This window comes from Bicyclus anynana, chromosome 1 (assembly GCF_947172395.1).
Source record: "Bicyclus anynana chromosome 1, ilBicAnyn1.1, whole genome shotgun sequence".
Lineage (NCBI taxonomy): Eukaryota > Metazoa > Arthropoda > Insecta > Lepidoptera > Nymphalidae > Bicyclus > Bicyclus anynana.
This window is the reverse complement of record NC_069083.1, coordinates 9,224,365-9,237,918: the sequence shown is the minus strand read 5'-3', so window position 1 is coordinate 9,237,918 and position 13,554 is coordinate 9,224,365. Positions and strand designations below refer to the sequence as shown.

The following is a 13,554-nucleotide window of genomic DNA, read 5'->3' as shown; positions in this document are numbered from 1 at the left end:
ATAATGTTAAACACTGTAACGACCACTATCAAGTGACTGGCACCGACGGCTTTACGTGCTCTGCAAGGCATCACTAATTTATCAATTCAGTAAGCCTAGCATGTGATTAACGACATATTTCGTGAAGAGAAATGGAGAAGTGTCGACTAATAGCGGCAGAGTAGACGAAAGAAATGGGACTGTGAAGTCCCATTTCTTTCGTCCCAACGCAATGAAACAGCAATATTGTGTATTGGTTGATATTTTGTCTATATTATGTATATTATGTCACTTTACAAAATATGTCGATGGTCGCATGTTAAGCTGTATGCTTAACATGGACCATTGTAGGTAAATTTCTTAATAGAAAATAGCTCGCACTATCGTCGCCCGACCCAGGATTCGAACACAGGACCTCGTGATACGAAGTAACCACAAGATTAACCAGGCAGTTGACAGTTAATATACATATGCCACAGATTAAGGAATAATAGGCAGATAGAGCGCGCCGAACACAACGGTGTCGTAGCAGTTTCAAATACAAAATTCAAAAACGAATACATTCTCGAGTCGACACGAAGCGTCGCATCAGTAATTTTCAATATTATTCAAGAAAAATGGCGTCTTATGTTTTTAAATATTTTAAAACTGTTTACAAAAAGTAAAGAATTAAGATGGAGTATTTTTTTATTGGTAAATATTGAATAATATACTTATTAATTTACGTAATTGTTGTTAGCGTTAAATTTTTAAATATGTGTGTGTAAGCGGATGTCAAGGAGACGCGTGAAGGTTTTTATGGGTTTCACCGGCTTTACCGCGCTGCTTGTAAAGACTCATTCTAGAACATTATTTATTCTATGACATATACCTACATATAAGCACAAAAAACATGTGATATAAGTACTTATTTTATAGGTACTGACCGTATAGACTAGAGTACAGCATTCGTTGACGGCGATTGATTTAAGTACATTGTTAAGTTGCGTGTCTGGCTCCTTCGCGCCCATAGCCATTATTTGATCCCACTGCAAGAAAATTAAGTAAATTAACATAACGGCAAACAACAAGAACAAAAGTTACAAACGACAACGCCACTGCTTAATACTAACTCTAACTAACAAACAATATTTACACACAAGAGGAGAGTAAGGATAAAGATGGTTGGAATGTCTAAAAGAGGATAACAGTGAAACTAAGTGTAATATGTAGTGGCGTAGCGTGCCTTGGAGGGGCCCTGTATCAAAATTAGTTGGAGGGGCTCTGTATCAAAATTAGTTGGGGTGCCCAAATGAAGGGTAAAAAATTCTCACAAAAGAAGCTAAAATTTCAATTCAATTACATTTTTTTAATTTTATGGTCGCTTAAAATAAATATGACATAGTCTTAACCTATGTAGGTTGTTTAAAATTTTTGGGCGCACGCTTAACAAGGTAAAAAAAAATTTTGGATTGGATGGACCTACATTCTATAACTACATTAAGATAATTTTTGCTTAAACGTAAGGGGTAGTGTAGTCCGCGGGCCCCATATCTTTGATACGGCTGATAGGTTAGCTACGCCCCTGGTAAAATATGAAAAGTTAACGAATGATAGAAATGAAGGGAACTATAATAGGTAGATATTGATATATTTTGCCGTAGGTATTGATAGTACTGTAAGAGAATAAGAAATTAAAAATCATCCTTACACTATAAACTCCGGGTATGGATGTGTTCACAACTCCTTCCCATTGCACAATAGCTTTCAAATGCTTCAAGCGACCCTGTACTGACAATATTTTGTCCAGTTGTTTCTTGTCTTGAACCACGCAGATGTTGGCTCGCGACGACTCCAGGCAGAAGAAACAGGCCTCTGCAGAGTTCGTTGTGTAAATACCAGCAGCGTACCCTCTAAAATAGACATTATTGTTTTTCAAAGGCTTAGACTAGATGCTAGTCGTCCGTCTAATTAATTACCGGTGCGAAAAGAATTGTACAATTTAAGCAGTAACCGTATGAATAAAATAAAATTGTTAGTAGGTAGGTACGGTATGAATAGGTTTCGTTTTTCAAAAACTAACACTTGGGTTGCCACAGTTGGGTGTTTTTTTATTTGTTTATCACCATCACAAAAAAAAGTTTAAGTTAATAATTTTTTAGGATGTCAAAAGATTCAAAGATGGTAAAAAGTTTTCTGTTCAGTGTTTTCAGAGATTGTCCTTGACAAACATAATTATCTTTTCTTTCTAATATTAGTACCCAGGCATTAGGCGTAAGTACTAGTTTGTAGATACGATATCGACTTTGTCGAAACCAATAGACAAGAATTACGTAAATACAATAAAATTATACATATACATAGGTACATACTATAAAAATATAAAAATATTGGACAAAAATACTTCTAATTATTATCTACCTCTATAGAATAAAGTGCATAACTTCTAAACTAGTGAAAAAACTCAAGGAATCGTATAAAATCAATATACGATTCTTATTTATTCATAAATTACAAAGTTTTTTCTTTTCACCCATGGACTTGTATCCAAGTAAGTGATTTGATATTACCTTTCAAATACATGGTGCGGTCAATGCTCGACCTACAAATCCGAACGGTGATAAGTGAAACGATAACACATCAGAGATTAGGAAAGTGTGACCACATACTCAACAAGATTAAATACACTTTTGCAATGTACCTGCAAAAGTGTATTTAATTTTTTAACAATATTACAAAAAATATCCCAGTTTTTTACATATAAACGTAGTGTACTGTCGTACCTACTATCTCTGAGTTTTTGAATTTAATAAAAATACTTGATATGAGTTACATTATACACTGAAGTAAGTTTTGCAACACTATACCTACATTGAATAACTTTAACTTAATGCAGTTATACACGCCAAGATCATTTCGTTATCCGTTGTTGCCCAGTAATGTCTGTGTTAGTCTACAAAAACTAACTTCGGTGGTTATGTACCGTTACAAAGATCTAATATTGATATATACCTACCTGCAAAACATGGAAAATTAGAAATAGGTAACCTAAATTAACCTACATCGTACATTGGTTCTTTGTTTTTGTCAAGGTTTAATTTTTGCCTTGACAAAAATTCAACAAAATATATTTTGTAAAATCATTTAATGACTATGATGAATTATGACTTTGTTATGATGGTTCCATGAATGAAACTAATAATGCTTTCTTCTGTATTCAAGTCAATAAACGTTTAAAATTTATTATCTAATTACTGAATTATATTAATTTGAAATTGAATCTTCCAAACCAAAGGAGTTTGGGGAGAAAGGTACCTGGTAGACAATATAAAATTAAAATCAAAAGACTTCTGAATTTCGTCAATAAAATTCATCATCTACAACAACAACAACCCACCTATGAAACTGACGCTTTGGTTATTCTAAAACTAAATCAAATTAACTTACCCCGCATGTATCGCTGCTAGATCAGAAGTATACCACTGTTCCGAGTTAAAACCTAATATGCAGACTGAGTGGTATCGTTCCAGCCCTAATTTCAGGAAACCCTTCGCAATTGTACGCACGTTTTCTTGGTACTGTCTGAAAGTAAAAAAATACATTACTATTGCCATTCCGCAATTTACCTACCTGATAGTTCTTGACTAGTATGTACACTATTGTGCAGTGGCGTAGTGTGCCTTTGAGGGGCTCTGTATCCAAAATTAGCTGAGGGGCCCAATAGACGAGTGACAAATCCCGAAAAATATTTTTAGTTTTGGATTTACCCCTTACTCTTTCACCACAAAGTAAAATTGGTAAAAAAATGTTTGTTGTAATAAGTTTTTTTGCACAAGATGTAATGAGTTTTTTTTGGGTTCGACTGTGTGAATATTGAATGAAACAAAAAAAAAATTTTTCAAATTTAATAAATTTTATGAAGGCAGTTTTTATGTCTTTTTCGGGAAGCACGTTTTGTTGTGAGAATGTTGATATTTACTATTTTTTGCTTTCACATGTAGGTAAGGGGCCTGTGTAGCCCGGGGGCCCCGTATAATTGATACTGCTGACACGGTTGTACGTTACGCCTTGTTAGTGTGTTACGTTGTCTAGTGGAATGAAAGGCTCTGTGCTCTTTTATTACACGAGACAACGTAACAATGTTCGTAATCAGGATTCAGGCTTTAGGTATATCTTAGTTAGATATAATTAATAGCCAGTTTAATTTTTTCTATATAAATAAATAAAATAAAAAAGCCTTTTATTTCCTATATAAATTTTACAATTAGGTACCTTAAACTAAAAAAAATTAAACTAACAAAAACGAAAATTATTTACAATGTAATGTATTTTTGGTTCATAATCATATTTATACTGTTAGAAACCCCTCTCAGGTGAAGGCCTCTTCCAAGGATTGCCATATCTCTCTATCTTGGGCAATTTGTTTCCATTGCGGTCCAGCTAACTTTTTGATGTCATCTTCCCAGCGTGTGTAGGGTGTGTATTATGCCTTGTGAACAGCAGCTATCATCGGAACGCAATATGTTGCTTGTAACGAAAAAAGGGCAACTGGTGAGCTTACTTACGACTCATTTCAGCCGATCCGAATCAGTGGTACGAGTAGGTCACTACAAATAGACAAACTTGAGGTTTGAAGCTTGACGTGACCACACTTTAACTATTCTACAGCCTTTCTTGATGAGTACTGTTTACCAACAAACAAATTAAAAATGAGGGTATAAAATCACTAGTCATTTCACACCTAATAATAATCAAAATTAGGACAATTAGGTATGGTTAATATATTTTATATAACATTTTTTTTTTTAGTCTCTCATTTTCCTGCAATCTGTCGTGAGACATTCAGCGGGATTTTAAGTATTTGAATTATGGCGTGTTTGGTGCGAAATCAAGTGATTTGCCCAAATATAATAATGTAGTGTATATTTCATTACATCTTGTGGTGCTCGGTCTCGTGAGCCTTTTGAAATTTGTACCGTACCAGCTCTTTTGTGTGAAGTGGGTTTCCGATACTACGCCATTTGTTTCTAAAAAATAGTTTAACTTCTAAAAAGTGGTGTGACAGGCCATTTGGGTTCCATAAAACTATCTGCTCGAATTTTGACACATGACTGTCATTAAATTGGTGAGTAGATTTGTCACGGTGCATAATTGATTCATAATTTGATTGAACATATTTATTAGTATTATTTATTAATATAAAATTTTATAAACAAACTTATTTATGATAAGTTATCATAAATATAGACCTCAGAATACAGAAAAACACAGTGTTTTTCTGTATTCTGAGGAAATGACATGTGTTTTCTACCTTCATTTCTGTGTAAACGGTAAACGGTACTCATCAGGAAAGACTGTAGTATAGTAACACTTACTTGTAAGTTGTTTTATGCCATCTCCCATCTGCCTTCTTGGTAGCGAATGCTATATCGTCAGGGTATCGAGCGGCAGTCCTGCTCAGTAGACCAGGCACCGATATAGGGGGCTCTGCGGCTACACCGCGAGACCCCATGCGAATCCTCACGTGGCCGCCAGGAGTGCAGCATGTGTAACTGTCGGCTGGGACGAATTGATCTGGACCTAAGAACAATGCAACCATCAGCATCTTTGGTGTTAGGCATAAAACCAAACGCTAGGCTGTAATCAGAAATGAAGGTGATGATGATGATGATGCAGTCTATTTTTTGTGTTTTAAAAGGCAAGCGCTTGACTGCAGTCAGGCCTGATGGTAAGAGATATTAGAGAGAGTATATTCACTGTTGACTTGAAAATACCCATATTAAATACCCATATTGAAGGTGGAATGGAAAACGGAAGCAGGAGGGGCATTCCACACAATGCTTTTTCTTAAATAGTATAGCTATTGCCGTTCTTTTTACATATAGACGGACAATAACTCAAGGTTACAGGCGGATTATCTTTAACGCAAGGCCTAGAGAAACGAGGACTAAAATATTCGCATGCACAGATGTTTCTTTATTTAAAAAAATACATAACACTGTAGTAAAGAAAGTTTAATGTTAACTTTAACTGAGAGTACAAAAAAAATACAAAAATACAATAATTAACCAGCTATTTTAGTACTTAATGTTCTCGTATGACATCATACAATGACTAATACTATTCACATATTCGTAGTTATCTAGGTTATATCTATTTTCTTCCTGAACTTGTAATTGGTTGAGTTTTCCTTTATTACTAATAACGTATATAAATCCTATTGTGTTTATTATTCAATGAGAAATACGCCAACGTAATGTTCATTGTTAATTTTTCTGTTGAAAATGAACATTTATTTTAATTTGATTGTAATAATTATATTATAACTTCTTGTCCTCAACCACGGATAAACAGCATAGCTTAAGTGTTTTATGTTCTGTGTCCTCAACAATTAAATAACGCTTCCTTGCAATTTTTATGCTAATACTTATATACTTATGTAATCACGTACTAATGACTTTAATGTACAAAAATATTATAGGTATAATAAATAACATGACTTCATAATAATTTTAAGCACAGTTCTGATAAACTCGAAAAAATCGGTCGATGGTTAAGACGGTCAATGTGTGGACTATACTGGAAATGAAACTACACCATGAAATGATAAAGAAGATGTAGCTAGGTCGTAGTTAGCTTCTATCTAGTACGAGGAGTAAGAGTAAGTAGGTGCTGGATCGTACTGAATCACGGAACACCTTGACCGCATACTCTAGGCAATAAACATCCTAACAGAAAACTAGCATATTTATAACAATCTAACAGGTGTGTGTCTTAATGAAGCAGTCTAAACAAACTAGAACGTTTTTATACTTTTTGAACATTCGTTAGCAGGTACGTATCTACCTATTCGTACAAATAACCTATCTACCTATAAAATATCTATGTCCTAGGTTAGCTCTCCCTCCTATTCCCCTACTATTCTCTATTGTTAATAACCATTTGATAATTTGCAGTTTTAACTTTTACATCAAGTAATAACTACAGAACAAAAATGGCTAAAAACTAACGCTTCTAAATGACTATACACAATACATTTTTAAATGGTCTGCTCAGTGTGTCCTTCTTTCTCATATAAGTATTTTATTCTTCTATTATTAAATAGAATCCGCCTGCATCCAGCAAATAATAAAAAACAATATTTTTCGGAAAAAAAGATAAGTACAATGTCAATTGATCATTGAACTGAACCGGTCAACGGTCTTGTGACTGACCAAAAATCAAGTCTTCACGTTAATCGCTTGTGTAAACCGTGTGAATTTTAGCTGCTTTATCTTAATAAATAAAAACAAATATTTAACTCTGTGAAATACAAAATTGTCAACTAAGATTTCTTTGGGTTTTTCCTTTCGTCTCCTATGGACAACTTTTTTTTTCTTGTAAGTTGACTTAAAGGAGTGCGCTTATTTAAAAAGTCACTTCAGACTAAGTATACTGTGCTTCAGACATTAAAGCTGTTATCTAGTTGATTAAAATAACAACAAAGAAACTTGAAATTCTGAGATTCGTTAACAACAGAACAACTTTTATGTTTTATTTCAAACTCTCTTGAAGATTTTCGTGTTGGTCATTTTGTGAGTATAACAAATCTTAACTTGTTCATTTGCAAATCTATAAGTTTGGAATTCGTTTGATATAATCTGCGTGCAACAAATTATGCGATACAAACGTGCGCAAGAGCTTTTGACTCTGCGTCGATTCATATAATAGGTAAGTATGACCACAGAAAACATATATGTGTACAAGGTATGACTATAATAATTATATTTGACTTTAAAGAATAATTACTTACCATTTAAAAACTTCTGTTGACTTATTCCGTTCGGGACTTGCATGTCTGTGACGTTGATTTGTTCGCCGTTTTCTACGATCACAGTAGATACGTTCTGAAATAAAATAATATTTTGAAAATGGATATTTTAAATTTTATTGATTTAGATACTTATAGATTATATAGTGCAGTGTTGAGTCAACCGTTATTGTTTCGATAGTCGTTTTGGTCAATGTTCTTGTTGAGAAACACTTAAAATCCTTGGTTACCTACTAGAGGCACTTTAGACTCTAGGATTTAGAAAACTAATTATATACGTAATACGTAAATTTAGAAAGGTATCTACCACGCAAAACGACTTAAATGGCCCTTGACAGCCTCGTTCTTATTATTTAACTTCGTTACGTTAGACGTTAGAACCATAGTTATACTCGTACCTAGTTGTCATCTATAATGATTGCTAACCGCACGTAACTGGCATTGTAGAGGTAAATTAACACAACAACAGATTGGGATGGTGAGTGGCATGTTGTTATTTTTTTTATATTATTACCAATACAAATGTTTTTTGTCTAGCCGTGATAGCCTAGTGGATATGACCTCTGCCTCCGATTCCGGAGGGTGTGTGTTCGAATCCGGTCCGGGGCATGCACCTCTAACTTTTCAGTTGTGTTGCATTTTAAGAAATTAAATATCACGTGTCTCAATCGGTAAAGGAAAACATCGTGAGGAAACCTGCATACCAGAGAATTATCTTAATTCTCTGCGTGTGTGAAGTCTACCAATCCGCATTGGGCCAGCGTGGTGGACTATTGGCCTAACCCCTCTCATTCTGAGAGGAGACTCGAGCTCAGCAGTGAGCCGAATATGAGTTGATGACGACGACAAATGTTTTTTAATGGTAAGCAAGGCATCTTACGCCAGCCACACACGATCCAGTTTACTCTCCACTTTGCAGCGCGCTTAGGGATGTGGGCAGTGAAAAAAATATCGAAATCAATAATCCATAACCGTCACCATATTTATTAAATTTGATCGTCTGTGACGATTCGTAGGCATTCGTCGATAAATTTGATCGTCTGTGGCAGGTGTTACGATTCGTAGGCATTTGTCGGCATTTCAGGTTAATCACCTGAAATGTTGTTCGCACTTTATTAAGGTAGGTGTGTAACTGTGTAACTTAATCAGATTGATCTGATAAGATACATATTACAACGCTTTTTTAAAAGATTAATTAATTTTCTTTTTAAAGTTTTATCAAATGAATTTGGTATGAATCGAGTGATAGACGGTACCACGAATATTAGTGAGTAGGCACCACGTAAATTAGTTTTTTGAGTATTTGATAATAAAGCGACAATGAGTCATTTTCTTATCAAGGAATTCCTTGTACCTATGTTGTTTTGTCAGGATAAATAATTATTCAAGTGCGAGTAGACTCACCTACCGAGGGATCCATACAAACTTCTAGTTATAAATCTAAAATAACACATCGTAAAAATAATAAAAAAATTTAAGCTAGTGCCAATTAAGCTCTTTCATATGTTAACTATTTGACACATTGAAATGAAAATTTAGACTAAGTACTCTGCTTTCTTTGTGAATTAAAATGCATTGCATTTTGATTCCCTTATGAGTGTCGAATTATATGTTTTTTGTGACCGTTTATACCTATCTGCACCCGTTCCCCGGATAAAGGGTCTAGAGTCTAGACCCTTTATCTAGACTCTAGACAGACAGACACAATAAAATTGATCCTAGCTGTAAGGGTTTGTTTTTCCTTTTAAGTTGTCTACGAGACCCTAAAATGTAATAATAACAATCATAATGAGTTATCTAACAAGTGTCCTACCATAGTTAAAAACATCTAACAATGTGGCGTGTTTGTAATAGCTTTATAAGTATCTAATAGAGGTAAGTACGAATAGTTATATTGTCATGCAAATAAAACGTACGAAACCAGTCGGTATGTTAGTTACATAGATAGAATCATAATTGTCCACCTGCTAATGTCCTTATGTTTTCCTAATTCAAAGGCCAAATACTTGCCTGGAAGAAATTGCTACTTAACGATAACCGTCTAAGACGTTTAATTGTATTCGTTAAAATATTAATATTATAAAATAATAAGATATCTAGCAAGACTTTTAAATCTAAATTAAACTTTAAGTCAGTACTTAACAATTAAATATTTTCCAATTTAATTGATATTACATACTTAGTTACTTCATAACAAAGTCTTTAAAAATATTTCAAATGCACTTTAAACATTTTGAATAGTTCCTACAACTGCATTCATCCATCATTGATAAATGTTATCATGTTATATTATAAAATTACTTGTAATATGAGTAATATAAAAATGATCGGTTTGATTTTACGTCTACAGTAAAACTATGAAAATCAGCCACATCTTTTATATTTTAATGAGTACATTAAGTTCAAAATTTTTTTTATTCCTTCCAAGAAGTACTTACTGATACTTACCTATACCTACTTATTTTGTTTTAGTAAATATTATCCTATTAAGATCTCTACGTAACGCCAACAACTCACGATCAAGTTTACGGTCAAGTCTACAGGAGGCTTATCGTTTAAAATATCCAAATATAGCTAAATATATAGTTTCGGTAGTGTTTTCACTGCCTAAATCGACAAGTGTCCTGCAGACTTGATCGTGAGTGGCTAGCTTTAGAGATACCTACTAGTAGTATACGAGCAGGTGTTATTCATCTATATTTTTCGCCATTTTCAGTTACATGTTTATTGGATTAACTTGGATCAGAATTAAGATAAAGAGTTAAGTAATCTTTATTATGTGCGTTATAGATATGATAAAATAAGATAAGTATGATAGTATTAGGTACTACCTACCCCCATACCAGGCTTAGTATTTAGGTGTAGAATATGTTATGATAAATTGATATGATTTTATATGGATAATTAACTTTTACTATTTAATTCGATATTATCTGATTATCTTCTGCGACTTAAAGTAGAAAAAGTGTAAAAAATCAGACAAACGCCAGTCGGTCTCACACACCGTGGGTTCCGTATATCATTGTAAATAGTTCAGGCTTGTTTTTTAAGATTTAATTATATACCTATTATGTTCAGTTTTTAGATTTTTTCTTGTGTGTGTGTTGTAAAAACAATGTCTACCTACTAGCCAATTTCATAGTTCTACGTCAATTGTATTCGTTAAATATCTATTTTTAGAATATTATAATAAATCGAGTACCTGGGTATCACTTGAGATTTAAGTACCAATTAAATATTTAAATGATATTACCTAGGTAGTGAAGGTCATATTCTTGACGAAGTCTAAGGTCATTTTCAATTTATTTAATAAGAATCAGAAGTTAATATTAAATAAAATAAAGTAAATAAAAATGGTTATTAATAGTTTGGAAAAGAGATTTATTTTTACTATTTGTCTGGTACAAATCTAACTTGAAAATGCAGGAATATTCCACTCCCTTCTGATTTTATTTTCACAAAAAAAAGTATCCTATAATGATCTAATTCGTATTATAGTTTCAAATCGTGCCAAGTTTTATTTGAATTCATTAAACAGTTTCAGCGTCATGCCCGGTCAACGAAAAGATGGACAGGCAGACGAACAGAAAGACGAACAATTATATTTTTGGCTTTAGTATCGTTTATACATATATTGCCCTCCAACAAAGTAGGTTCCAAATTGGATCTATTACAGTTTTATTATATCTATTTAATTTTACAGGATATATGGGGTACGAGCTGAAAATAAAATGGTTTATAACATTTTCCAAGAATCATTGATAAAGGTCGTTTCTAATTCAGATCCTAGACCAATAATTAGGTACATCTAATGTTTATTTTGTTCTACACTGTTATTTACAGCTCAAGGTTTAAGAAATAGCTATTAATTAACGACTGTGTGTTCTTACTATTGTTCCAATTGTGAATTGATGCTTTGTGTTGAGGGATCAGTAAGTAATTGCAAATAATTTTATTAACTCTACATTATGCAGTGTAATTATTTTCAACGGCTGGGTACTAATTACGCATGCACTGATGAACACTAAATCGAAAAGCAACATTCTTGCTACTTCCTAGCAACAAATAAGTAAATATGTTTGTGTTGGTATTGGTATTGGTATAGTAATATTATCTATTTATTTTGTATAAGTTATATACATTATCGTCATTACTACAAAATTTATAAGCAACAAATATTTATTTTTTAATTTATAAATAACATACCTCTAGTCTCTACCCCTCTATCCTGTAAAGTAACTATAAGAGTTAGTGTTTTCTTTCCCTTCAGTGATTTAGGTGATTAGGTCTCATTGTAGCTACGTATCAATAATACACGGTAATAATTCCAAATATTTATAAAAATCTTAGGTCATTTAATAGGTGCGAGTATATTCCAAATAGCAATAGTTTGGAATCCAAAATTAAGTTTTAACACAGAATACATAATATTAGGTAAAGTATTTACATACTTTACTTTACTGGGTACAAGGTTTTACATAAAATCTCTATTTTGGTAGACGTACCTACTATTTTTTTTATACTTAATAAAAACATGTTTTATGTGATACTGACTTCACGGTTGAGATGCGAGACAACTAAAAAAGATGATAATTTTAAAAACTACATTGTTTTTATTCGTACAAAAAATCACCAACGTTATTACAGAGTGGAATTAAACCTTACCCTCAATTATATAATTTTGTATTAGAAATTATTAAACACAGACACTTTACTTTAAAAATGTATTTATACAGGCACCTATATGCAATGCAAGCTTAATTTTACTAATGAAAGTTAAACTCTGCGGCTGTTAATTATAAAGAGGGAGTTTTCAGCCGGAATTAAATAGATATAGATAAGATATCGTTTGCCGGATGACGACAAAACATGTCTAAAATATTATATTATTCACCGATACGTAGGTACATAAGCCCTAGTCATTATGTTATTATTAAAACGAATTAGGTGCAAAACGTTTTTGTGTTTCGCGACATAATTAATCTTGGTGCTTACCTACACAACACGTGCATCGTATGCATTGCATGCACATCAAAATTTAACTTATCACAAAATTCGGATAAATAAGTATTTAAGTACGACTGAAGCTGCTGTACAATGATCGATGACAGTGGGTCTAGATAAGGCAAATCAGTGGTATACTGTTAATCTCACTCGGCTCAAGTTGGGTGACTAACTTTGGAAATTCACGTTTCACTACTGGATACCTACTTGGAGTTGGTTATCACATTAGGCTGTTGTTTTTTGGTTTGAATGTTTCTTTAATTTGCAATTTAATGTTCAATACACGTGGACCAACAGGTTATGCCACAAGTGAAAAAAATAACGATATATCGTTATGCGTATGGTTTCGATATTTTTTTACTGCCCACATCCCTAAGCGCGCTGCAGACTTGAATGCAAACTTGATCGTGTGTAGGTGACATTAGCTTCCTAAATATAGGTTCTTGAGTAAAGAAGCGGTCAAGCCACAAATTTTCGTGTTTGTATAGAAACGCGAGCGTTGTTTCACACAGAACTCTATTCGCTGTGAAAGTTAGAGAGTGGTGCTCATAGAGTTGGCTCTCCATGATATCTGATAACTTTTTGGATTATACATATGCATTGCCTAGCCTAATTAATTCTCTGCGTGAGTGAAGTCTGCCAATACGCATTGGGCCAGCGTGGTGGACTACTGGCCTAACCCCACCTATTCTGAGAGGACCCGTGCTCAACAGTGAGTCGATGATGATGATGATGATGATGATGATGATGATGATGATGATGATGATGATGATGATGATGAT

General features: G+C 33.4%; 1 protein-coding gene across 3 annotated transcripts in view; it reads right to left on the bottom strand.

Annotated features, from left to right (window-relative positions):
* Window positions 1-13,554, bottom strand: part of LOC112049616 (long-chain-fatty-acid--CoA ligase ACSBG2) — a 37,490-nt gene that overhangs the window by 16,854 nt on the left and 7,082 nt on the right. For all 3 annotated transcript variants that reach the window (XM_024087577.2, XM_024087578.2, XM_024087579.2), the window contains exons 2-6: window positions 7,751-7,844; window positions 5,334-5,538; window positions 3,406-3,540; window positions 1,670-1,871; window positions 906-1,007 (exon numbers count right to left, since the gene is read on the bottom strand). In XM_024087577.2, the coding sequence (XP_023943345.1) occupies window positions 906-1,007; window positions 1,670-1,871; window positions 3,406-3,540; window positions 5,334-5,538; window positions 7,751-7,844 (738 nt within the window). The remainder of the gene's footprint in view (window positions 1-905; window positions 1,008-1,669; window positions 1,872-3,405; window positions 3,541-5,333; window positions 5,539-7,750; window positions 7,845-13,554) is intronic.